Raw genomic sequence first — 27,453 nt, 5'->3', positions numbered from 1 at the left:
GCAGTGATGGTTTTATTGCTCCTGCACTTGTCCATCTGTCTCCACTCTTCTGACTCACAGCATAATCAGCCCCATTGATGGGAAATCTATGGAATCGATTACTTGTGTGAAGACACACCAGCGGTTAGAGTATCGAGCTAATGGAAAGGTCATACGTTGGACGGAGGTACACACCCACATAGCTACTGTTGCCACTGAGATGTTATCTGTCTTTTATGGAGGTACTTTATCAAGTGACCATTTTCGCCTCTGCAGGTGTTCTTTCTTCAGAGAGAGGAGCAGTCAGGTGGGCTAAACGCTAATGGCAACCATAACCGCCTGACGGAACGGCTGGCACGGGCCTTCTGCCTGGCACTGTGCCAGTCTTTGAGTCTGCTAAAGGAGGATGCCATGACCAAACTAGCGTTGCGAGTCACGCTGGATGGGCAGAAGGTGAGAACGTTGCAAAGAAGCACAAGTTCAGGGCCACATTAGCACTACAAAGGTCATACCCTATAAGCCCAAAAGTATATGGACACATCACACCTATGTGAGCTTGTTGGACATCCCGTTACACACACACACACACACACACACATATATGTGTGTGTGTGTGTGTGTGTGTTTTGGAATGGGATGTTGAACAAGCTCACATAGGTGTGATGGTACATACATGGATATTCCAAGCCTAAACCTAGAAAAACAGCCTCAGACTATTATCCCTCCTCCACCAAACATTACTGTTGGCGCGGTGCATTCCATAGGCAGTGTTCTCCTGGCATCCTCCAAACTCAGATTCATCCATCAGACTGCCAGATAGTGAAGAGTGGTTCATCACTTCAAAGAACACATTCCCACTGCTCTGGAGTCAGAGTGGAGTTTACACCACTCCAGCTGACGCTTGGCACTGCGCACAGTGATCTTGCGTGCATCTGCTTAGCCATGGAAACCCATTTTATGAAGCTTCTAATACACAGAGAAAGTTTAAAACTCTGTAGCAAGTGATGCAACAGAGGATAAGAGATGTTTATGCTTTTCAGCACTTGGCAGCCTTGCCTGAGAGTTTGTGTGGTTAATCACTTTGTTGTTGCTTCTAGACTCTTCCATTTTACAATAATAGCATTTACAGTTGACCAGGGCAGAGCTGGCAGAGCAGACATTTCACAAACTGACTTGTGGCGTCTTATGACAGTGCCACGTCTAAAGTCACTGAGCCCTTCAGTACAAACCATTCTACTGCCAGTGTTTGTCTGTGGAGATGGATGCATGGCTATGTGTTTGAATTTATACCTGTTAGTAATGGGTGTGGCTCATATACATGAAGGTACAAACAATGTAAATGTTTCCTCAAAGGTACAACAGTGGTTTTAAGGTCCAATTGTGCACCTTGAATAAGTTTTTCCAGATGAAAACTACGTATTTATGCCTTTTCATAACCTAATAAGTAAAACATCAAAAACATCTAAAAATGCCTTCTGGTGTCTAGTTTATAATGGATAAACATTCAATGAGAAAGTTATTATTGCATAAAATGACTAACAACAGTAGTGGAAAGTAAAGACCTCTGTAAGTAGACGCCTCTGAACTTGGTCATGAATGTGATAATGGTATTGTGTTTTAGTTTGAGCTGTTTGTTCCGTTTGTTTCAGATGGAGTTTCTGGCAGGCAGTAATGGTCAGCCTCTGCCGCTATGTTACCACGACAGTCTCAACCAGTCGTTAACGGCTGTTGTACAGAGTGTCTCTCAGCGCCAAGGACACGCTGCCCTGCAGCTAGAGCTCATTTTCTACATCCTGGAGGATATATCCTAGAGAACACCTCGACAAACCTTCACCACGCTACCATCTGCCTGATCATTCACAGCTGGACGAAATGGAAGACATACTGTGCCTGAAGGCGTAATCCAAACCCCACCCTAAACCTCTGTCTCGCTTTTTAGGTGACTGGAAAAAGTCACAATGGCAGATTTACATTAGCAGCCTTCATGTAATACTAAATACAGTCTCCATATCTCTGCTGTAGATCTTCTAGTCGTAGACTCAAGCCAGTGGATTTATTTGAAAATGAATCATGTTAAATTATGTCACCAGCAGCAACTGTTCAACTATTAAGTAGCATTATCTGTACATGTTTAGGGTGCCATATGCAGTTTTTGAAATGGACTTTGGCATAAAATTAATATGCATGTTATGCAAACCACTTTGAAAAAAATGAGCAAAAGAATCAAATGAACTGAATGGTAATTAGCATGACCTAAAACTGGAGCAGTTTTTTTTAATAGTGATTATTTTTGCTTCCATGGATAGAGCTCATTATATTACATATCATTTATGTTGATCCTGGTTTGTACATAATCAGGTCACTATACAAATACCATTGACTTCTGTGGCTGTACAAACATCAGGCTTAACTCAGTGTTCCACATGAAATGGAACGGATGGGTGTGGTCTGACCTCTGCCCTACATTCTTCCGCACTAAAAAGAAGAAGCTGAAAAGCTGTTAAACTTACGAAGTAGTAAATAATTATCATAATTTTTTTCATGTCCATGTAAATGGACTGTGTTTCTTTCTCTTTGCCTGTATGTACCCATTGACCCTACTCACTGGTGTAGTCTTGCTCTTTCACCCACACACACACACACACACACAACGTAGGATGCTTGCTGAACTGCCAGCTGCGCATTAGAGTCTACGTTGCCCCTTTCAGACAGAGGAGAATGGAAGTCTTATTTACATCCTACATGCTTGACATGACTGAGATTACAGAGAGAACACAAAGCATTCAGTGGGGACCCACTGGCAGAAACAAAAGGGATGTTGCTCAACCGATTCGAAAGTAACAGCTCTAGCTGTGTTGAACCACCAGAACCAGCATGACATAGCAAACGAAACCGGTGTTCAACACGGAGTTGAAGGGATTGGAATGATGTATGTTACGCTTGGGAAGTGTGGAGGAAGATGTTAAGCAAATATGCTAATATATTCAAGAAAACAGAAGCCAATAAATATTTGTATGGTCCCATTTTAAAATGGAATTTATTTGAAGTTCAAGTCAATATACTTGAGTAACAAAAACTTAGAACCCTACAGTATCAATCCCATTAGTCTGACGGTAAACCTACAGTATTTACAGTTGGAGCTCAAGTTGACTTAGAGGAACTGTACAGTGCCATTTATCATTGGGGAGTCTGAGTGAGGATGGGGGTAAGGAGTGCATTCACTCTGCATGTGAAAAGGTGAGCGACATCAGTGAAGATTATATCCAGTCAACATCTCAGCTCTTCTCTTCATATATTGTGCTCAATATTTATTTTCTTTAGATTAACAATTAAAAATCAATAACAAAACAAACAAAAATACAGACAGGGATCCCAGACTCATTCATCTCCCCATGTATTTGTGCATTATTAAAACTACAAAATAAAGGGAAACACAGTACATGGTGAGAAAAACAGTCCCAAAACACTCTTTGGAATCCATGGCATTTTGTGCAGGCACTCGTGGTCATGCGTTTTGGATGCTCTTCTCTTGCCCGTCTAGGCTTTCTTCATCTTACCACTGTGGGAGGTTCCGTTCTCATGGTGCTTCTTTCCATTGGTCAAGCCATTCTCGTGGTGCACACCATTGCCATTAGAAACTACTGAAGCACTGTTGGCAACAGCTCCATTAGACAGAGCGCCATTGGCCTTGCTGTTCACACTGAGCTGTTCAGCACTCTTGGGCAGCCGCTTGCCCTTCACGTACGCCTGATACCAGAAGTTGGAGAAGAGAATGAAGAAGAAGGTGCCATACATCCAAATGAGGTGGATGATGAGAGGCATCTGATAATCACAGCGGTCCATGAAGTAATACTGTGTAGCATGAAGGGACACCAGCACGAACTGTGTCTGGAAAAGCAGAAGACAAAAACCAGAATCAAATGGAGGTAATAAAAGAAGAACAAACTCCACTTCTATTGGGAAGACTAAAGGAACATCAGCCCAGGATGTAAAAAACCTTAGCATGAGTGATGCATTTAAATTTTTTTGATTGAACTGTGAGAGGAATCTTGCCCATAGTAATCCCCCAACCTCAAATTAAATAAAAATGAATGGCTGTAGGACCAGGAATCATCAAGGAGGGCAGATTTCCTTGCTCTGTCACACCAAATGGACCAGCTAATTAACCGAGGAGTTGAATCAAGAGTGCGTGGGTAGGGAAATTCACATATCGTGCTGGACTCCAGCCCTCAAGAACTAGAATTCATGACCTTTGGTTTAGGCAGGTGGTACACAACCCCAGTTCTTGAGACCCTGCCTGGCACAGTCGTGAATATTCCTTGCCTCAACAGACCTATTCCAGCAAATCAACTTAATAGCAAACCCCTTGTGAGCTAGATCAGGCGTGTTAGAGGCAGAGTTTACTTGAAACAGTGTAGGGCAGGGGGTGCCAAGGACAGGAGTTAAAACCACTGTTCTAGACCATCAGGACACACAAGTCACAGAGTGAATGGTGTTTCAACTATATGAATCAGTCTATCAAATGGAATGGCCCTTAGAAGTAATGGCCATTAATTGGTCGCACTCATCCCTTCTTGTAAAAATGCACTGTAGCCAACTATGTTCTTTTATCTTTTTATGCTCTTTCATTTCTGCCATGTTAAGCGGTCATGAACGCCAGTTCTAAGGCCCTCGTGTACTTCTGCTGGAACACCACGACATTATTAATAAAATTACCAGCTGGATGGCAGTCATGTATTTCTTCCACCAGAGGTACTTCTGGAATCGAGGTCCTGCAGCAGAGAGGCCGTAGTAGAAGTACATGATCACATGAACGACAGAGTTGACCATGGCATGGAACGATCCCATTCCACCTGTAGAGATATTTAGAAAGTCACACATAATCCCCATTTACTACTATAAGCAATCATTAGGTTACAATAATTGCTCTTGACTTTCATGTACACTAGTATGCAATGCTGCAAGCATAAACTGCTTACATTTAAATGCTAAACCACTCACCAGGAACAAAGCTGACACCCCACCACCATGTCCAGGGCATGAAAGAATGGTGGAAGATGTGTAGGAATGTAATTTGACTGTGTTTCTTACGTAGCACAAAAAACACCTAAACAAACACAATAGTAATTACACTTAAGTCTGAATGACTTGTACAAACAATGGAACGCTATTTATGACTGATAAACACATCTTACTGTATCCATGAGCTCGATGAACTTTGAGAAGAGGAACAACCATGCAACTCTGACCATCTACAAAAAAAAAAAAAGTTTCAGTATATACTGCAAACCCGGTATTTCTATTTATGTCTTTTTCCAATATAGACAGCTCATGCATCAGGTATGGTTATATTGCATAAGCACAACTGTTTACATAAACATCAGATCTTACCCTCAGTCCTTGAGGACTGTCTGAGTAATCAACCGGGTCACATCTCCACGTATATCCTGTGAGCCACCCTGACATCAAGAACTAGAAAGCAAAAATGTCAAAGAAAATAAAGGATGTTTATTACACTTTCTGTAAAAAGCTTAGTTTGGAGAGAAGAGAATAGAGCATTTAAGAGGACAGATGTAACTACATCAAGCTATAATATGGCTGTTGTCTTTTAGGTCATAAATCCTTGCAGAGTACTTATAATAAATATATAACAAAATGTGATGTAAAAGCACTAACATCTGTACCAGTGACAGCCCTTCTACTAAATTAACATGCAGAAAATCAGAGATCAACCTTCAATTATTTAATTTCCAGTCAAAAGGCCTTTAAGTACACAATACATATTTTTAGCACCAGGAAAAAGCTAAACCATAAAACAGAAAATGGAATGTATAAAATATTTCAGTATTTAGTTTGCAGGAATATTTTCCACATTTCCAAAATTCTGTCTTAGATGTTGGTTGCATGTTAAGTTTCTCACAATCCAAGTAATCCCAAACACATGCAGTGATGTTGAGGTCTGAACTCTGAATCATTTCATTGTTCTGAGAACACCAGCAGCTTCTTTGTTTAATCTGCAATTTTTCTTCTTGTCTATTTTCTTTTCTTTTCTTGTCAGCTACACATCCCTTCAGACTCATAGTATTGAGTTGTCTTCTCACAGCGGAAGGATGGCCAGAAACACCTGTGGAGTTTTTCAGATCAGAAGCAGGAATGGAGCTTGATTTTTTTTCTCTCTTTCAAAGATGAAAGCTGTAAGTAATGTTTATCTGATTGCGACAGTTTTGCACTTAATTTTTTAAATACTTTAATTTTGACTGGAAAAAACAAAGGGTGGCTATTGCACAGCAATATATGTGTATGGACTTAACAGTCCACAGTTTTCTTTAGTCTCACCTCATACACAATGAAACTTGACAGAAAAACCAAGGAGAAGTTGTAGACAATCATAGGGCCTTTTAGTTGGAAAGGTTTACGGTTGGCCATTATCCGAGGGCCTGCATACAGTACGAAGAAGAGGTAGGCGAGCAGAACAGCAGTCATGTTGACTGGACTGTCCATCAGTGGGTAGCCCCTCACCCGTGGGTCTGAGATGGAAACACACCAAACAAAACAAGACATATTTTGTGATCTTTAGTGAGAGCAACATCCTGATTTAAATAAAACATTTGATGAAAGAGGGTTCCCCTCTCCTAGGCTAGTCCTAAAAAGGATATTCCATGGAAATAGTAATGTCATCAGTTTCCAACTGGTGTTATAAATTTCAAATGATATTTTCTGTATGAAAAAGGGCACACTGTTTGGAGCTGGATGTTATCCAAGGAGGTGCTGTAATTTGAGTGATTACCGACAAAATCTGTATTTTTAATTAAGAATGAATCTACAATGTCTGTAATTTGCCAGGTCTGTCAAGTCATAATTCTAGAGTAAACTGCTTTCTATAATTAGTTGAACTTGGAACTCCTTCAGTAATAGTAGTGATGTTTGAAGTGTAACAAAACCCAGTAACAAACAATTCCACCTCTTTTTTTGCGACCAGTAGACAAGGCTGACCGCTAAAATGGAGCAAGCTCAAAGCAGGACTACTGTTTTCTAAGGAGACTGAAATCTTGAAAGTACCTCTCACAAGCCAGTGCAATTTCAGTCTATTTAGGTGGCATTTATTAAGCTGAATGAGTCCACTTTACTAGCCTAATGATTCCACCTTGTATTAACTGGAAGTTAGTTTTTGTTGTTTGGATTTGTCTGGGCTATGGTGTTTCGATCTGGGCTAGCTGGGATAATTTGGGGAAATTACTTTATTCTGTACGAATCAGCCAGTCAAATTCCCTATAAATTACATTACCGGACCTCCTCTGAGAACTAATCCAGCTCAAATTGGGCTTTAGTATAGACTGAATGTGATTTTTTATAATGTAATCAAGCTAATGTTACCATGGTGCCAAATTTATTGTCCTCATCTACAACACAATCCATCTTGGTAGAACAGCATGTAAGACTGTAAACTCAAAGTTATGTAGTGAATCTAAACTCTAAACTAAATTCATTATGTTGAATGGGTCAATTGTCATGTATAGTAGGTCAACTGTAGGTTACTTTAAGTCTAGGTTTAATCTGTGCAGAATGGTATTTCACAAAGTGGGATTTCTCAGTCAGCCAGATCATTTAAACCCAAAACAAGAACAAAGGAAGTCCAACAGAAGAGCCTTTCGGCAATCCTGACTTTGGATTTAGGTTATCAGAATAACTTTAATGAGTACATACCTCTCCATTCTAGGAGCTTGTCATACACTTCCAGCACTCTTTCTGTGACCGTCTCTAGCATTTTCACCAACTTCTGGACTACTTCTAGCTAAAGAAAAAAACCTGTGGAAATAAAAACCAAGAGCTGTTTTTTTAGTTCACTTTAAGCAATGGATTCACAGGTTTGCACACAGTGAAAGTGATTACACTTTATTACATTAGTTCCTCAGGGGACTTTTGGGCTTTTAAACAAAAACAGAAATCAGCGGGTGGAGCCAGTGAGAACGATCATCATAATGACGTGCATGCTGCAGCCATGTGATACGCCTGCCTGGGGAAAAAAAAAAAAAAAAAAACGCGCATGAGGTTAACTAGCGACTCTGGCTGCTCTTTCTCTCCCATATCCCTCCTCCCTCTAAACAACATCCCTTCCTTTCTTCCTCTCAGCAGACATGGCCTGATGCTGACAGGGAGGAGCTACAACTGGGAGGGAAAAAAACAACAAAAAAAAAACGCAGAGCCCGAGTGTGTGTTGTTCTAACCTTTAGCTCTGTAGAACAAATGCCCACATAAAAACCTGCCCTAAGATAAGTTACAGAAGGCAGTAATGATTCTTTGACAAACCTTAACACACAGTACAGTTAGAACTGTAACAAAGCTTGTGCTTATCGCTATGGCTGAGTCACTGCCATGGTTTAGGCAAACAGGGGAGGGATGCAGGTGTGGCTTCAGGAAGGAACGACATGGAGAGAAGGGTGGAATGTAATCAGTATTAAAGAATTCTGTCCTGACTCTCGGGACGCTCAAGCCTGCAGTGAAACACACACATTCATAGCAGATGTCGTGCAAGAGGAAAAGACAAGAGTGCAGTCAAATACCACAACCTCCCACATCACCAGTGGCTCTCTACTAGCCAACCCTTACACCTCCACGCACATAACTGATCATCTTTTGTGCTAGAGTCGCCAAATCTTTCCACTACTTCCATTTTCCATCTCCTTTTTCACTGGGTTCAGCAGTACAGTTTGCCTATTCTACAATTACGAGTCAACCAAGAACTACGATTTCCACTATTACAAAAGACTGAACATTAGCATGGTTATTCTGGGCAGGCGTGACCGCTAACTTTGAGGATGAGGTCATCAGTAAAACAGTTTCATATGATGTGTTTTAGGTTTGCTTAAGCCATTTCCATCTAGATCTAACATGTTATCACCTCGAATGGAAACAATTTCATTAGCAAGTAAGGAAAGATGGAAAAGCTGGGACTGGAACATCATGTGCTACCAGCTCAGGGAGTAATCTATAATGTAATACTGTAACCATGCACTGGAAACACAGGTAGCTCTGGGAGGTAAATGCCATATTTACCTTCCATGGCCTCCAGACACCTGAACATACTGCAAATAAGAGTGACCAATACAAACTCAAATTTGTATAGCATTTTCTGATCTTCAGGCCATAACAATGACAATCTCATAACTGCCAGAAAAATCTTCATTTTTGTCATTTTTATTTTATTTTTCTCTCCGTAACTTGGAATAAAATCTACAACAAAGTTAATGAGTTCATAATGTAACACGCTAAGTTATTAACGACACTAGTTTTCTAACACTAATTTGACCTTGTGAATCATCAGTACTTCCACCCTAAAGCCCAGCTGCTTGCACACTGTTATGACTCCATGAAAACAGAGCTTTTAAATAGCAGCTTCTATCAATGGCTCTACTAATAAAACCAAATTTATTTCCAACTACTCTCATGCTGAATTTGTTTACCACTTAATGATACCGCTAATGCCCACAATATCAGTAATATCTATAACGTTAGTACTGGAGGATGCCTTCAGCAGACTACACTGAGAGAACCATGTTTAACTATGTATGAACTACGTATGTAAGTGGAAAGCCCCAGTTTCCCTCGAAAAAAGATCTAACACAATGCCATAAGAGCAAAAGGATAATATCAGATGACCTCACTTGACAGTGATAAAATCAGAAACTACCTTCACCCTAATTTCATGATCACTCTGTGTTTACATGATATTTAAGTTCAGGTTCATGGGAACGTGATTAAAATGATCTTACTGAATGACAAAGTAATAACTACTTTCTGATAAAGCTCATTTGTTCACTCATATAGCTAAAACAAAAGACACTGAATGTAAAAAAAAAAATCTTACAGGGTATAAACTGATTAATAATAACTACAATTAATAATTACAATATATTATTTTAATTGTTTGACAGTCATAATTAAAAGCTAAGAACTACAATATAAAGATTCCATTTTTGATTTGTAGAATAAAAAAACACTAAACATAAATAACTGTTCAATATAAAATAGTGGTTCAAGTGCATGATTAACAACAACAACAACAACAACAGTTCGTGTTTACTTTTTCTTGGGGACAGGGCTTTTTGTGTGTCTTTTGGTTTTAAACCATAGGGCAAGGTCAACATAACACTGTTCACTTTAACAGCTTTATATCTTCCACCTCAAACTTCAGCTAACTGTTACATGGTAGCCCAATACTCGCTCATAACATCAGCTTAATGGCTTCATACAGTGGACCAAACTTCAGCTAAACAGACTGGTTCATGCATATAATGGCCTACCATAGTTCCCTAGATTGTTTCGCATGAGTGCCATCTAAGATGTTGTTGGAATGGTTGGCGTAGGTCCCGCATAAGCATTGAAAGATTGGCAAGTTATCACAATGCCTAGCGTTTAGCTAACTGATGATATGAATCAACTGGCCCGCATTTGTTCACATGTGGACATCAGGTTAAACCACTTTCAGACCTTATTCCATGAACACAATTTCATTTGTAACTGTACAACAGTTGTGTGAGTGGAACTTAAGACATGATGAGTACTGAGTTCACAATGAGACCATATTGACCATATGTATTCAAACATTAGGAAAACCAGGATGAGATTAATCTAATGATATATAGCAAACAAATAAAATGTACGATCCACGCCCAGGTGCAAGAAGGTAACAGAGGTGTGAGCGCTTATTAATCTATAATGTTGGGCAATGCTTATCAGATTTATAACTTATAGCTGAACTTTACTGATTGCACTGTTTGTCCTCCAAGCACAATCTTAAGTCTCTTTCAGAGACTGCTGAACATCCTGGAGAGCATCCTGAGAACTAATCAGCAGGTGCCTCTAATCTCAGCATCCATGCACGTCTCTAGAGCGCATGAATAGACATATGTGCGCATACACTCCTGCCCTCATCTGGGCTGATCTGACAGCCTTAGTACGTTCATAATGAAATGCATCATGATAACATCATGTTCTGAAAAGAAACACTGCAGCAAGATTAGAATTTCTGAAAAGCAGCCGTAAGGAGAGCAGACCTGGGGAGTATTCAAAGTCAGAATACTATCTGACAAATAAGTAGAATTCAGTTTTTGATCAACTAATCAACTAAGGCTAAACAAGGCTATCTATTCCAAATACCCTATCTTGCAAGATATACTGGGGGGGCAATAAATGATTCACCTACAATGAGAAGAATAAATTATTATTGATCTGATAATGGAGTTTGTTTGCGTGTGTTAGCACACGCACTGACGTACATGCAGGTGGACAGACAGCACAGTGGACAACTTTACAGCCCCACACATGGAACGTCAGAGGTTTGATTCCTCTTCCAGGCAGGAACACCTCTGAATGAGTCCAAACCTTTCATTCATGTACCACTGTAAGTGGCCCTGGAGAAGAGCATTCGCTAAATATATATTTATATCATCAACGTCATATATTAGCTGTAGTACTTAAGAAAGGTCATACAAATCGGTAAACTATCTTGGCAAATGTCTGAATTTATGAATTTTACTGCACTTGTAACCCTTTTTTACAAATAAGTGTAATATTTCTCAGTAATGTCAATCTAGGTGGATCTAGTCTCGATTTCTACAGTTTATAAATGTTTATGTATCTGTATCAGCAGATGTGTACATGAAAAATATTGGATATTGGCACCTGTCCACCATTTCCATATCGGTGCACTACTAAAATAAACACAATATATTGTTTATGTCAGGTGTGTCCAATATTATCCACAGAGGGCTGGTGTGGCTGCAGGTTTTCACTCCAACAAAGCAGGAGGTCACCTGATGAAATGTTTGAAGACTAAGACCAACTGATTAAACAAGTAGAATCAGGTGTGCTTCAGCTTGTTTGGAGTGAAAACCTGCAGCCACACCGGCCCTTCGCGAATAAGATAGGACACCCCTGGTTTATGTATCTGTTCTTATTGTATTGTGTTAATGTTTTTTTTTTTAATCTTGAAACAACTGTCCAGTTAAATGACTTTCATATCATGTTCTTGGAAGACTTTTGCTCAGGTCTGTATGTCATGGCTATGTAAAATTAATCAATCTATCTTTAGGAGTTTTTACTTGTCTTATTTAAAAAGAACAATTAGCCTTTAACTGATAACAGATGAAACAACGTTACCAGTTGCGAATACCTGACTAGAAATTCCTTATCTGTGCATCCCTGCTTTCCCTGCACTGTTAAGAGACCACAGAGGGGGTGTTAACATTGCCCACAAAGCCACAAGCTGCAGAAGTCATAAAGGGCCTCAAGGCCCTCTCGGCACCAGACAGGGCGACTCATGCATGTGCTAGAACAGATTCTGAGATAAGGTGTATAAAGCACTAGCTGCCACACACACCCAGCATCCATTGCTTCTAGTGGAGACCAATCCCGCCAGAAGCAGAGGATTGCAGCATAGGTGTCTGTTAATCCGCTAATCCGCACTATAACACAACTCCCCGGGTTGTTGATGTAATCTTTGCTACACATTACTGTTTATAAAGTAACTCAGAATAAAGCCAGGACTTGTTCATTGTGTTTCTAATACTTCTAATGCCTAATAAAAATGACTTTGAAGTTCTCTCTTCATTAAGCTAGTAATCCAATTCCAGTCAGCTTTAGAAAGTTTAATGATTTCCAGCCAGCTGGATTATTAAAACTTAGAACAAGAAAATGAAACACCAAAACTACAAATACTGACCAATGTGCAATCCAGGCACCTCAGACCAGTTCTTTGGCCCTTTAAGCTCAGTGTGTTTGACTTCACCAGAAGGCGTGAAATGACATGGTTGCCAACAGAGACAGAGGAACCACCCTGCTCTGTGCGTGCTTGTCATGTGATTATGGTCCATCAGGGCGAACCATAAAGAGAATCCAAAAAGCGCTAAACATGTCCTAACCTCTTAGTCACATGAGCCTGACCTCTACAAGATGTCATTTCACTGAAACCTTATCAAGCTACAAAACTTCTAAGTTCAAACCAAGGCCGCAAAGTGTGACACTGCTTTAGCAAAAGCCCAAAGTGAGGGGCGAGGCTGCGAGCTAGCCACAGTAAAAGCCATCCTGTCAATGAATCATGCAGTGGAAAAAATGGCCCATGGTTTAGAGTTAATGATGAACAGAGGGAGGGGAGAATATCCCAGAGAATCAAGCGAGGCTATCAGGCAAACACAGGGACCTGCGTCTGTTAATGGGGCATGACGGCCAGAAAGACAATCTTACTGATTTAAAACAAACACAGCGGGGGAAAAAAAGACATCACCCAGCAACCATCTGAACTGCTCAGAATACAATATGTTGCACTCCCTGAAGAAGTTACACTACAGGAGGAAAACTTTAGAAACAAGATGAGGGGAGGGTCTTTCACACCTGAAGAGGTCTTGTGTGAATATTTATAGCGTAGTAAAAGTTCCACTCACCTTTAGGTCAACTTCCCCTTTTTCCCCTTCAGCGGTTGTTAGCGAGTGCCAGTGTGCCAAAACAAGTCACGCTCTCCTGATACAGATGACAAATGAGGCCTGGACAGCAGCAGAGAATCTGTGAGAGTGAGAGAGAATGAAGGAAAAGCGGAGAGAAAGGAAAAGGAGAGAAAGAGTGAGAGATCTGCCGGGGTGACTGGTACTGCTGGCCTCAGTCTCCTCCCACCCTGACTCATGCAGTGGATGAATAACTGGCTCACGGACAGAGTGTGAGCGAGAGCGAGAAGAGAGAGAAGGGAGAGAGGAAAAAGGAGCAGTGTGTGTGCATGTGCGCGTGTGTGCGCGCGCGCCAAGTGTAAACGAGTGAGAGCAAGAACAGGAAGAATCTGAGTGTAGCAAAGCAGGCCCCTTTTAACCAACGGTGGTCAACCAGGAAAAAAAGGAAACGTGAGTGGCTGGTTAAATGCTGACGACTCAGGCTGAAAAAAGGGTGTTCCTGCCCTCCTCAACATGCCCCGCCTCTTTTCTCCTGTCCCATCCCGTCCTGCTGAGGCGCAGGCGTAGTTTCCAATGCGGATAGGGTGGGTGGAGGCACTTTTAAAAATTGAGTTTTTTGTTTTTTTGTTTCACCACTTTCAAAGTTAACTAGAGAATGGTGAGGAAATCACTAAAGTGCAGGGCTACTCTTGTACTGCAGATTATAGAAATATAATTAAAAATGGGCTGATGGATGCACTCAAAAATGTGATTTTTAAATGTTTAACTCCTCTCTGATGGCTTATTCTGGTTATGTAGACCAATATTTCCATCAGATGTGTTACTATAGCACAGACTTCACATTTTTCCATGAAAAAAACACAAGCTTTCTCAGTACAAAAGCGATTCATGGGGCGCAACATAGCAGCTCAGTCACGACAGGAAACTTGCCTACAGCTACACAACATGAGCTAACGTAGCTTACTAGTTTAAGATGTTTGGACTGTGCAGTAAACCATCAGCTAAAATAAACAAAATTCACAATTACACCTTTCTAATTTTATATTCTATCTAATACCCTTCAAATATGGCATGTAGTCTAGAGCTCTTCTAGTAGCAGGTAGCATGTTTCAAACAGCACAGCACAGGTTAATAAATAGTTAGCATAAGCTCCTTTTTGCTTCAGTGTCCTCATTAGCACTAGAAGCTAGAGTTAGCTTAGCAAGAAGGCCTAAACAGATTCACACACAACCATACAGGTTCATTCCAGCTCCCTAAAGTTTCCCTGACGCAACTTTACAGAATAAAGACTCAAATCGGAACAGATAAATCTGTGTTTTTATGTGGAAGCTGTTAGCTTAAGCTATTTTTGCTTTAGTTCTGATTAGCACTAGAAGCTGGCAGTTTCGTTCTGATTCACTGACAAGTTTAGAGAATAAAGACTAAAACCTGAGGGGGCTAACTAAACCAGAGCCGCACAATGAGGAGCCTGACCACTTTCTATTTCCCCTGTTATATCAAAAACATGCCTGCTAAACGATCAGAAGACGCCTGAGAGCGAGTCCTCAATGAGTGGGAGTAAATGTAGCTCAACGGCTAAAAACAAAAAAATGTTAAAATAGTTTCTAATCACTTGCCCAGAACTTTACTTTCATTTTATGAAGCAGAAGGATGTATTTAACTAAAAAAAGCAAAGAAAACTTACATATATATTTCCTTTTTTCTACAGCAAATGGGTTTTGGGGAGCAAGACGCTGACATTACTGCCACCGAATGCTGATTGGTTGGTGAGCAGAGCACTGGTTCATTGGCTGTTCGCGCTCACAGATGTCACAAACGTACGAGGCACTGTTTTAAACTCCTGTCACTCGAATTCAAAAGCTCTTAAAAACAGTAGTGTTAAAATGTTTTTATGCTGTTCAGTGTTCAAGATATGATTATATTCTTTTACATTAAAAATGTTTAAGTATTTATAGAAAGTCACTAGTAGCTATGATTTGGCTCAAATGCTCCATCTTAACCCATTAATTTTGCACTCGCTCTGGAGCGCCCTCTAGTGTTTGAGAAACCAGGAAGACATTGCAGAGCGGAAATAGACCACTGTAGTCGTGTCGTCATTTTGTAGTCGGCCCCATGTTCTTATGCCCATATTAGGAACTCCGGGTCTAAGCTCCGTTTCTCTATGGCCAGAATGAATAGGGTTTTCGAAAAATCGCCTCTATCGCCCCCTGTGTTAAATAAAAATGTTCAGAACCCGATACGTTTTGTCCTATGAACATTCTTCTCCCGAATAACACTGGATCCTCCGAATTACGAGGTCGTTAAAAAGAGTTGAAATATGAATATTGCTACATGTAAGCTAAAGCTACTGCGCACTGAATTCACGTCATTAGACTGACAGCCTCCTTAAGCAGGTTATCACCCTCTGATAGACTGATTTCGGCTATCAGAATATTCTCATTTTTATTTTAATGCATTTTTCTGAGGACATTTTCTCAGGAAATTCGCCAGCTTTTGGTTCGACTTTTCCCGTTCCACCTTAAGTGGTGCAGCAGTCACGTTCTGAACTGCTGCGCCATTTAAGGTGGAATGGGGAAATTCAAACAAGCAGCTGGCAAAAATGCTGACTTCAGCTTCATGGAGGGTTGAAAGGCATGATATGAGGAGGTTTCTCTATTTCTGCTTAACAGCTGAGTAACATTAACATATTTTTGCTGTTTCACAGAACCGACAGGTCAGTATTTTGTCTTGTGTGCTAATGTTTGTGATAGCTAGTCGCAGCTGCTGCAGTATTTAAGGTGGAACGGGAACATTCAAAACAAGAAACTGCGAAAAAAGAAGCTAAATTCAGTCTTGTAGTTTTAACACTGGTAGTATTTTTTGATAAGGAGTTTTGGTCTATCAAAATATCATACACAGAGGTTTTATTTACGGGTGCACCTGTAAATATGCGCTACAGTAGAACATTTCGATAAGATAGCCCAGCTCGTCAGAGCACCGCCACAACCCGCCTTAGTTTTGTGTAGCTTAGTGACATCAAATTGATGCGCAGTAGCTTTAGCTCACATGTAGCAATATTAGTATTATAGCTCTTTAACGACCTGGTAATTCGGAGGATCCAGTGGTATTCGGGAGAAAAATGTTCACAGGACAAAACGTATCGGGTTCTGAACATTTTTATTTAACACAGGGGTGCGATAGAGGCGATTTTTCGAAAACCCTATTCATTCTGGCCATAGAGAAACGGAGCTTAGACCCGGAGTTCCTAATATGGGCATAACGAGAACTACAGAATGATGCACGACTACAGTGGTCTATACTCTTTTCATTCTTATACTAGTAAAGAATTCTGTGAAGACACACAAAGATACCAGCAGAATCCTAACACAGTAAAGATGAAAAATGAGTAAAATCGCCCTGACGAAGCTGAAAGTCATTGGATTATATGATGGAAGGATGACCACTCCTAAAAATTAGGGATGCACCGAGTGTCTGCAAATGCAGATATGTAAACATTTATAATTAAGTAATAGAACACGAGTGTGTTATGTAAGAGTCCTAAGCAAGATAAAACGACATAATGCAGTTCAAAAATAAACCCGCAACTTTAAGGCCGTTAGAAACCCAGCGCGACGCGGAAAATCATACAAAATGCGGAATATTCGAAATGATTTTTTCGCATCAAAACTATACATACCGGACACGACTCGGTTTTTAGTGGATGGCATTTAGCCAAATTGTTCATGCTGAGAAAAAAAGGGGGCAGAATGTCGATGAGAAGTTCCTTTACTTCTCTCAAAACGTGCAAACTGTGAAACTGTGCAGGACGTTTTCCAACCTGAAAAAGCGAAAGAGTTTCTCCGCTTCATTTCAGGAGCTAAAACTTTCTCACAGCTCGGATCTCCGTAATTCAGTCTGCGCTGATTTCTGGAGATGCAGTTCCACACGAGACGAAGCACATTTGCAAAAAGATCTTCATTCCTCACAGGTCGAGCAAACAGTGACACGGCTAACTTGCTGTCCATTTTGGGAAAGTGAACGTAGCCTGAAGCACCAGAATGTAACGGGTGCTCCATTTAAGGTGGAGTGGGAAAACTCCAACAAGAAGTTGGCGATTAAGAAACTTCGTCATTGAGGTAGACGCTATAGTTTAACCGCTCATTAACGTCAGCGGTTTTACAGTGGCAATCATAGCAATAGCTAGCTTTGTGAGTAATTTAGCAATGAACATTTTTATGACGACGAAAAAGTGACGTGCTAGGAAGAAAAAATAGGATCGTTGTTTGTTCACTCGCTAGAACTACAACTGTTTAATTAAGAAAAACTACAAAGTTCGTCAACAGCTTAGCCTACACTCAACTATTGTAGCGTTAAGCGTAGACTAACTGATGTTTACCGGACAGTAGCAGCTTTTACGTTACTGCAGCAAAAGCAGGCAATGGCTGACACCAAAGGCTTATTTAGGCTAAGAGGAGAAGTGATGGGGTTATTTTTATTATTATTTAATTAATGTATATCACGTCACACTTATCATCTTACCATGAACTCACAGTATCTCCGTCATGAGGTAAATTTACTCTGCTCGACTCTGCTTGATCAGCCGATTGTTGTGATTTGTGCCGTCAACAGGGAAATTGCAGCGCGCCCTCTAATGGACAAACTACACAACAACAACATTCATATCATGGCTGAATGATCTGTCTTCAGTCTCTCCGTTTCTTTTTTTAACTGTCATTTATTCACCGTTATAAACGCCGATAACGAATTTTTCTGCAGCTAGCTCACACATTTTTATAGGGTTACAAGCACAGTAAATTAAATAAAATCAGGATATTGAGATCGAGTTAAAATGTTGGCCGTTCGGGGGGCTGGGGGGCCGGGGGGGTTCGTTGAGGACCGGTTTGAGAACCACTACCCTAAAAATGAAAACAAACAAACAAACAACCTTAGCGGATGGTATTTTAGAGATCAATTTCCGTAAATGAGATGTGCGAGTGCGAAGAACCTTTTTCAAAGTTTAAAGAACCTCCACATAATCTAACAGTTCTAGGAAAAAACCCTAAATGGGTAAATAACCCTTTGGATTATGTGGACGTTCTTTAAACTATTTAGAAAGGCTCTTCCTGTTTACAAATCTTTTTTTCCCAACATGAGGAACCAACTCAGGGGAACCAAAATCCTTCTGTGGCATTGCTATTGTTTATTTATTTATTTATTTTTCTGGCAGGGCATAATGCCCAATTTTTTAATCATGTGCTACTTTCGGGTCACCATAAATGTATGGCAAAGAGAGTCCCACCAAACCAAAACTGTGCCCTTGTACGCAGGGGTGAGCTGTGGAGCGCAGCCTTGCCCACAGCTTTCCCCCCGGCCTGCGCCCATAGTATTATTCACCAGCTGAGGGCGAGAAATCAGTAGCCACACTGTTACCATGAAGAGGCCTATTGTCTGCATCAGCCGCCTGGAGGAGCGGGGGATCGCAGAAACACACCCTCAAGCACAAAGCATCTATAACCACACACACATGCCTCTAAACACACCAAGTCTTCAAAACTTGATACTGCTCAGGACAGTTAGCAGCTATGCTGACCACAATAACACCAAACCAGCAGGCCAGAAACAAACACCAGTGATTATCAAAGCATCTTGGATGAAGCCTGGATAACAACACAAGATTAAAATACCAATCATGTTATGCATGAGAGACGTCATGACGCATCCTACTAGTACTACTATAACAAGTACAATGGGTTTTGGTTGATTACCTACACTGCCTATTATAATTCTGATGCCATTAAAAAAGAAGTCAAGGGATAACAGTTATTAATAGTTTTAAATAGCTGCAGTCATTAATAAATAAATAAATAAATAATACCACATAAAGGCACAGGTCAGAACCAAATAGAGTAAGTCATCAAAAGCATAAGGTCTATTAAATATGCCAAGGAATCAATGTGAATTTAATGTGTTTTGGTTTATTGCGTTTTTGGTGCATAGAGTAAGAACATAGACAAATGAGGTTTAGTTATCATTTAAGGTACTAGCAGGGGCTAGGGCTTGGTTGTTTAACTACAGTTGTAAATTCACAGTAATTTTTCCTGTTGCTCAGTGCAGTTAGGCCCTGAATTAGTCAAAACTGCACTATTTGACTTATAGTACAGATCTGAGGTCAGGTTTGCTAGGTGAAGGATGAGCTTGCCAAGGGCAGGGGCCTGCCTGAAGGGAGAGAGGGGGTATCAGGTGTATGGTTTCCACTGAGACAAACTCACATGTACAATAAAAACAGTTCAGTTTCTCATACAGCCAGAGCCTGTCAGACCAGTCTCTCTACTCCCAGAGGATGAACAAATCAGAGAGAGAGGGAGGGAGAGAGAGAGCACCAGAAAGAGGGAGAGAGGGAGCGAAAGAGAGGGAGTGAGAACTGCTCCCTTTTCTCAGTCACTGCCCCACCTTCTAGCTGCCAGAAGAGCAGGCCTCACCGGAAAACATCCACTCCTCTTCTCTCGCCTCCCCTTAGTTTCAATAAAATACAAAAAAACGTGAACAACCTTCGTTTGTAAAAGCATCCCTTCTTCAAGTCAGGCAACACTGCTGTTTCTGGACTGTTCCTTCAGTGCCCTCCATGGTGCTGTTTGGGGGTCTCATGTTGCATCTCAAATTGGATCTAAAAGGATGCTTAGAGTATAAATATTCACCAACCCAGAGTTCTTTACAGTGGTACTGTCAGAAACCAGTGGTCCTGATGTCTACATTGCACATAAAGACATTTTATTTACTATATAAAATGACCAGTAAACCTACATGTGTCTTTAGAGATTTTATATGTAATGTTAACAATGGTAAATTAGTGGTTAATCCATGTATGTTGTCCTCCACCACGAATTTATTTAATAAACCAAAACCTTCTCTCAAAACTATGGTAAAATAATATCAGGCATCAGGTAATATATTAATTAATACAATTCCTGTAATAACTTTCTGTGGGAACTCTTAGAGGCATTAAACTATTCGGGCGTCTGGTTCCTATCACCACCATTGTGAACAATTCTGATGCCGCATTTTAACTTCAAATCACTCTGATTTGTCAACATCTTAACTACAAAATTATATAGAAATTTTGAAAAATCAACAAAATTTCCTGTTAAATGAATTTCTAATACACTTTCCTAAGGGTTCTATAGGGAATCATGAATAGTTCTTTAATGGCAGCGATGAACGATCTTTGTCCTGGGGGGGCCAAACTGTAAGTTTGTGGTAGGACCAGACCCAGAAAGACAAACCTATATACAAATAAGCAAACTGTGGGAGGTTGGGCCTTAAAGGGAGTGCCTTGTTTAGTGTAAAGGAAAGCTAGCAACACATAGCCTTGTGTTTTCACATCACCAGTAGACCTATATGTGGAGAACTATTTCTTATTATTTTTTAAAGACTATAGGCTACTACATGTATTGTCACTGAAAACAAGTTACATTATAAAATCTGAAAACTTTCTGGCAGGCCAAAATTAAAAGTCCTTGCAGGTCAAAGATGGGCCCCACTTTGAGCAGCCATGTTCTATGGCTTGGTACCTTGGTTTCTACAGCATGTTCTATGGCTTGGTACCTTGGTTAACTATAGCACATATACATTATTTTACATTAACTTTCAGAGATGATTATGACAACACCAGAAATAATTCTTCCCTCTGTGAATGACAGCATTAACAAAAACAACGTATTATGAGACTGGTGCTGAAAGCTGGGTCAAATTAGCAAGGAATGTGACGAGATTACAAAATCACATTGATAATCGTTCCCATTTTTCCCACTGATCAGCGCTACGGTTACACATTTCACTAGTATATTAAGCCCGAACACCGAATGCTTTGGACTGCGTTTACAGCCATCCAGTGCAGCAGATCTATGTCCATGATAACATCCACGACCCATAAAACTGAAAGCAGCAGAGTTCAGCTTTTAGCAGACAAAATAAGAATTTGCCACATGGCAGTCAAACACTGCTATCACTCTACTTGATCTGTGCGCTCACCCTTCTCCTCAGCTAAAAACATTACGTAAGTGCTTGATGGAAGTTTAAAAAAAGAAAATAACTTTCCACATTCCACTGGGTGCAAAAAGGATGAAAAACTTGCTCGACGGAGAGGTGTCACTCAATGCAGCAGCCATGAGTTTGAGTTCAGAAATGCACCCTTTCGTCTTAATTCTCTTCAAAGGTTTAAGCAGTGACAGAACCTCCCCTTAGGCCAAACTCAAGAAGCACCATGCCTTTTGTTTTAACACAGAATTTGTGAAAAAGGCCTGGTCGACAGGTTCATCCAAATATGAGCATCCACTTAATGTAAAACAGTATGTCATCGCGTTTAGCTGCTGTGGTAAGTGAACTGCTGACCTAGCAGTTTACAATTTGAAATTTTCACTTCATGGTAACCTAGTATGCATGGATATACATGATAACTACAATTAAAAGTACCAAGTAAAATAAAAAAGTAGATATTGCCAAGAATGACTTGTGATAATGACTAAAGAGCTGCTGGAGGTTTGCAGAGTTGTTTTGTTAATTTATGGTAAGCAATGTGATGTTCTACCATGTGTTAAATGAACTCCATGTGGAGAAATGTGCACAGAAATTTTAAAGAAAGATTCTCCAGAGTGTTTCAATGTGAGTCAGGAGGGAGGGAGCCACAGCTGAGAAGACTGACAACCACTGGTTTAAGGAATGTACCGGAAAATTAATACATAAATAATAACAGACAGAAATGCATTTTAATCAGTATTCTGAAAAAGTGAGCAGAGAGGTAACTGTCTGATCACACACCATGACTAACATGACTGTGACAAAGTGAAACCATGACAAGCCTAAATTATTTAATCAGCAAATCTATCTAGTCACCTTCATATCAACACTGTGGAACCATTTGCCAAATTAACCAATAGAAAATGCCCAAAATTGCTAAGAATAGAAACTTTTTACATTATTGTACACTAAAATAACGAAACATTTAATGTTTTTATAAAGCTGTCATTTTGGATATGCGAGTTTTGTTATGACCATATGAGCATCAGCTGGAAGGTTCAAACTGATGGCAATCTTGTTTGATTAGGAATTCGGACTAATGCGTTTACATGTCGGCACAGAAGAACTACCGTTCTGTGCCTCATAGCAGAAACTGACAACGGTAGACAACCTACAATGGCATGAAGTCATGTAAATGTTGCCATTGTGATAGCATTACTACTATTTCAGTTAGCCACTACTTTATCCTAAAAGTGTTCCGAACATGCAATAGTGTTTCTAATAGTGTGTTTCGTCACTGGATCATCACTGGATCCTCTGAATTACGAGGTTGTTAAAGAGTCTTACTACTAATATTGCTACATGCAAGCTAAAGCTACTGCCCATCAATTTGAAGTCATTAAGCTACACGAAAGTTAGGCAGGTTATGCCGCTGCTCTGATGAGTTGTGCTACCTTGCCGGAATGTCCTACCGTAGCGCATATGACTACGTATGCCTGTTAATAAAACCTCTAAGTAGGATACTTTGATAGCCTAAAAGTCCTTATAAAAATACTACCAGCATCAAAACTACAAGACTGAATTTAGCCTCTTTTTTCCGGTTCCACCTTAAATGGTGCAGCAGCTAACACTACTACTACTACTACTAATAATAATAATAATAATAATTTTCCCTAACAGCACATTTTTCTGTTGCTGCACCATTAAAAACAATGTAATATCTGCTTTGCAGGTGCCCGTCTACCACCAACATGTAAACACAGCATCAGATTGGTCATTTCCAGAAGAAGATCCCAAAGGACCACTAGAGCATTCTTTTCTGACATGAGTTGTACCCAGTGGTATGATATTGTCATATGACATTTATCATTAACATGATAAATTATATACTATTACGTCACAATATGCTTTTCTGATCATATCGTGAACATCAGTATTTCAAAACACTGATCAACTGCACAAATCACTACAAAGAGGGTATGATTAGGCCTGTTTGATTGGACTTAGTGCCGTGCAGTATGTGAAACAGAGAATAAACCAGCACTGTATTTATAGTTTGTGAAAATATTTTTTAAATGCAGCACTACTGTTTTTTTCTGTCCGTTCTAACCTGACAATTAAACAATGTATATCAAGAAGTTTTGTGATGCTATATTTTTGCAATATTGTCCACCCCTGGTTGGAAGGCATGAAAAACAGCATCTAGGTGATTCCAAAAACATAAACATTTAAGTCATATTTAATAAACATTTGAAGTTTGAATTTTTTTTGCACTTAACTTTGTTCTGGTCTTCAGAAAGGCACACACACAAACATAATGAGCTGCTGTGACCTTGGTACAGGCTCTCAAATTTCAAATGCTCTCCTTCACTGTCCCTCACAGACCTCGCCACAGGAAACAATGAAGTCCACGACAAAGCGCTGTTGTGAGATGCTCACTGAACTTCAAAGGCTTGCTCTAATTTTGTCTTTAAGGGACAGCATGATGAAATTTTTGCGTAACACACTGTGACAGTGTTGTGCACAGACAGAAGAAAGCATGACAGACAGTAACAACCCTAACATTTGTAAAGTCAGCATGAACAGGTATTTCTCCATTACTGTGGTGAAGACAAAGTAGTCACAACTTCTCATGCACTGTCAACATTTCAATACACCACATGCAAGTCATTCTTACTGACTACTCACTCACTACACTCTTCTAATCCAGCGTGCTCAGTCAGCCTCAGCAAACGAAAGCATTATCTTAAACAGTTGGTTAATCGCTGAACATATGCAAACAAGCATTTATCGCCTTGTGCCAGTGTAACACGCAAAGCCTTTTTTTTGCCCAGCCTCTACTGTCCTAGATGCCCTCAGCTGTAGTGCTAAAGTTCAGCATTAAAATGAGCTTATTGTTTGAAAAAAACTGTATTGTTGGAGCATCTCCATGGCGTCTTTATTTAGAGAGGAAGTGCCATCATCTGACAAAATATGACAAGGTCAACTAAACTCAGAGGAGATCCTGTTGAAATGAAACTAACAGAGCCAGCTGAACAGACAGACCTTAATCATTATTCTACTATTTGTGGAACGACAATGTATGAGTCAGGAATGCCTAGCCTCTGGTATGAGAAGCAGTGACTACAACTAAATTGTTAATTATAGAAGTTTGATAACACATTATTACACTACACTACCCTTAATCATTTATACTCAAGTATTACTGCATTCCAGATAGATGGGGCAAGGGGCATTTCCCCCCAAAAATGAGCTTAAATATGATTTCCGTATTAAGAAGCCTGACAGAGACCCTCTGAAAAAAACTACAAATACTGAAAATCAAAGAAACGAGCACAGAGGCCTGTAACTGGTTATGATTAAAGACCGCTAGACAAAGTAGCTGTCTAAGCAGGCCTTTTAATGAAATAGGAGAAGTTGCATTTATTTCCAGATGCCAAGATCAAAGTTCAGCAACCAATCTGGCCATCTGGTGGAGCAACACCCTCTACCAGGGCACAACCACTTTTCCTCATGCATAAATGTACTTCAGGTCTCCTAATTTCTTTCCTTGTGCACTGGATTTTATAATCACATGGCTCTATTTAGTTGCGTTGGCTGGACAAACGCCTGTACAGGATGGAAGTCCAAAGGGGGGGGGGGATTGTGGTCACCAAAAAAGGAACAGAAAGCTACTTTCAAAATGCTATCACATGGTGCATCCTCCATAAGAGAAGCCTCAAAAGAGGTCAACCATTTTCAGACTGCTCTCCTCAACCTAAGAAACTTTTCATGGAAATTCAATGACTGAGTAATAAAAGTGTAAATATTTCACTACATTAATGTAAAATCAGAAAAAAATAAAACAGTGTATTGAAATGTAGAATTGTGCCACCAATACGGCCACTGGTTTCTTCCAAGGGTCTCTCATTTGGCCTCTATCGTAGAAACCACAATCAATTATCAAAAGTAGGCATCTAGACGCTTCCTATCCATTTCTGTAATGTTTATTATTTCTGTGTATTATACAATTAGAGCTCTGTTGAACTGACATATCTAAACTATCTAAATCTGAAATCTTGACCTCAGAATCGAAATTCATATTCAAGCTTTACACACACCTCCACTGACTAATGTTAAAACTTACAACTGGCTAACTAAGTGACACAGCTTGAAGAAGTCTGAAGCAAATCATAATGACTTTGACAATCAGAGGAATGTGAGTTTCCCCATTTGTTATTACATTACTATTACTGCAAGCGTGGTGACTTTGAATGTGGGAGGACTGGATGAATGTCATTCATCCTTGATCCATAAATACAGGGTCTTTCACAACTCCAGAAGGCAGAATGCTGCCTCTCGCTCAAGAAACGCTGTCTCAGGAACAGGCCAAAGTTTAATGAGTGCGCTGTTGGTTTATTTCATCAACCATTCAGAAGGGCATGAAGATGTGTTCTTATGGAAGTCACACTCTAGGCTCAGGTGAAAGACATACGCATATGTATACATAAACTAGGCCTAGTTTACAGAATAGCTAGAAGGCACTATTCACCTAGACAGGCCAACCAATTCAGCGTTCGTCTCATTATGTTCTACGTTTCTGTTTCAAACACTGCGATGGGGGAAAGTCACCTTGACATTTCCAAATGAACTATAGCCTACTGCACAGTGTCATCAGCAACCATGCATGCGCACGTTGTAGTCTCATGCTGAATAGACCAACTACATAACCATAACCTGATAACCGTATCAGGTTAAGAGAATTCAGTTATCAGAGTGATATGAACGTCTACTTAAGTGATTTATCACTTGCATTAAGGAACACAAACTGAGCACCAACTTAAGGGTGGGTGATATGGCAAAAATATAACATCACAACACTTGTAGACAATTTTATAAGGCAAAGCATCACAATATTTAGTTTTTCTGAAGTTGGTACAGACAAAAAGAAAAAAAGCAGCAGTGCCACTTTTAAAAAAATATTATGAAGAAAACATTTAAATTGTTTTTAAAACATTTTAGTGTAAATGCAGTTTTTCCAATGTTTTTAAAGTACTAATGACAGCTATAATGTACTCAGAAAACTTTTTTTTTAAAAAAACAGAACAAATAATGCAGGAATACAGAATATACACAAAAGTATCAAAACATAGGGGTGGGCAATATAAGAACATTTTATCAATATCGTGATAAATTAGGTCAATACGCTTTTCTGAGCATAACATGGGTATTGTCTACTTAAAGAACATTGAACAACTGCATGTTTCATTTCAAAGTGAGCACAATTAGTCCTGTTAAAATGGATTTAGTGCTGCACCACTTGTAAGACACTTAACTTACTCAGAAAAGCGTATGATGAAGAAATTTATCACACTGAGGAGATCATAAAGTCATTTTGCCCACCCCCACCTCAAACTTCTCCTTTCAGTCTGTTTTTGAGAACGTATGACAGACAGAGAAGAAAATGCAGACTAAAAGAATAAAGAGACTGTGACGGTTTCTGGAAGTATAAAGAGGTCTCCACTCACCTGCTCGTCGTCTACTTGCTCCTCGTATGGATGGCGGAGATACCGAGACAACGAGACAACCTCGAGCTGCTCAGTGGAACACCTGCAAGGGCGACAGCAAGCGACTCAGTTCACCAATCAAAGACTCAAGTGTCGACCCATTGTAGCCAATCAGAGCGCAGCGGAGGCGGGGCTACCGGGACGCCTTGGACTTCATTCAAAACTTGACATTTCCGAGAGAAGCCATCTGTGATGCAGTGTGAAAGAGGAACTTACAGGAAGAAGGCGACAAACTGGACAGTGCAGACCTACTTCAGGAGAAAATGGTACACCACTACAGAACTTTTCAGTACATTTCCTCACAGGCTGACTCTCATGTAGCCCAAGTAGGTTATCCCTCATGACTAAAGACTGTAGCCTAAAAGCCCCTTTCTCCTCACATGGACTCTAGCTAGCTTGTTAGCAGCGCTGAGTCAAAGCTATCAAAATGAAATAACCGTCATCGAGTGATAGCGACTCTTCCGTTAGCTGAAGATCCCAAACCGTTTCTTACATTTACG

General features: G+C 40.1%; 3 protein-coding genes across 6 annotated transcripts in view; 2 read left to right on the top strand and 1 right to left on the bottom strand.

The window, feature by feature from the left end:
* The window catches only part of zfyve9b (zinc finger, FYVE domain containing 9b), an 18,974-nt gene extending 15,559 nt beyond the window's left edge, over positions 1 to 3,415 (top strand). The window contains exons 14-16 of the mRNA XM_036587419.1: positions 61 to 166; positions 256 to 432; positions 1,629 to 3,415. Coding sequence (XP_036443312.1) covers positions 61 to 166; positions 256 to 432; positions 1,629 to 1,790 — 445 coding nt within the window. The 3' untranslated portion in view covers positions 1,791 to 3,415. The remainder of the gene's footprint in view (positions 1 to 60; positions 167 to 255; positions 433 to 1,628) is intronic.
* Positions 2,992 to 27,453, bottom strand: part of elovl1b (ELOVL fatty acid elongase 1b) — a 24,572-nt gene continuing 110 nt past the window's right edge. Inside the window, exons 1-10 of one of the 4 annotated variants that reach the window (XM_036587420.1) lie at positions 27,170 to 27,451; positions 26,915 to 26,996; positions 13,419 to 13,536; positions 7,684 to 7,785; positions 6,316 to 6,506; positions 5,371 to 5,451; positions 5,175 to 5,231; positions 4,981 to 5,086; positions 4,696 to 4,832; positions 2,992 to 3,867 (exon numbers count right to left, since the gene is read on the bottom strand). In XM_036587420.1, coding sequence (XP_036443313.1) covers positions 3,517 to 3,867; positions 4,696 to 4,832; positions 4,981 to 5,086; positions 5,175 to 5,231; positions 5,371 to 5,451; positions 6,316 to 6,506; positions 7,684 to 7,744 — 984 coding nt within the window. In that variant the 5' untranslated portion in view covers positions 7,745 to 7,785; positions 13,419 to 13,536; positions 26,915 to 26,996; positions 27,170 to 27,451 and the 3' untranslated portion in view covers positions 2,992 to 3,516. Of the gene's footprint in view, positions 3,868 to 4,695; positions 4,833 to 4,980; positions 5,087 to 5,174; positions 5,232 to 5,370; positions 5,452 to 6,315; positions 6,507 to 7,683; positions 7,786 to 13,416; positions 13,537 to 19,844; positions 19,956 to 26,914; positions 26,997 to 27,169; positions 27,452 to 27,453 lie in introns of those variants that run through there. The other 3 variants (XM_036587422.1, XM_036587421.1, XM_036587424.1) reach the window with 3 other exon arrangements.
* Positions 27,129 to 27,453, top strand: part of mob3c (MOB kinase activator 3C) — a 20,205-nt gene continuing 19,880 nt past the window's right edge. Inside the window, exon 1 of the mRNA XM_036587426.1 lies at positions 27,129 to 27,219. The gene's annotated coding sequence lies outside the window, so the exon portion shown is untranslated. The remainder of the gene's footprint in view (positions 27,220 to 27,453) is intronic.

The sequence above is a fragment of the Colossoma macropomum genome, unplaced genomic scaffold (assembly GCF_904425465.1).
Source record: "Colossoma macropomum unplaced genomic scaffold, Colossoma_macropomum, whole genome shotgun sequence".
In the NCBI taxonomy this organism is placed as follows: domain Eukaryota; kingdom Metazoa; phylum Chordata; class Actinopteri; order Characiformes; family Serrasalmidae; genus Colossoma; species Colossoma macropomum.
The sequence above is the reverse complement of the archived record's forward strand: the minus strand, read 5'-3'. Positions and strand labels throughout refer to the sequence as shown.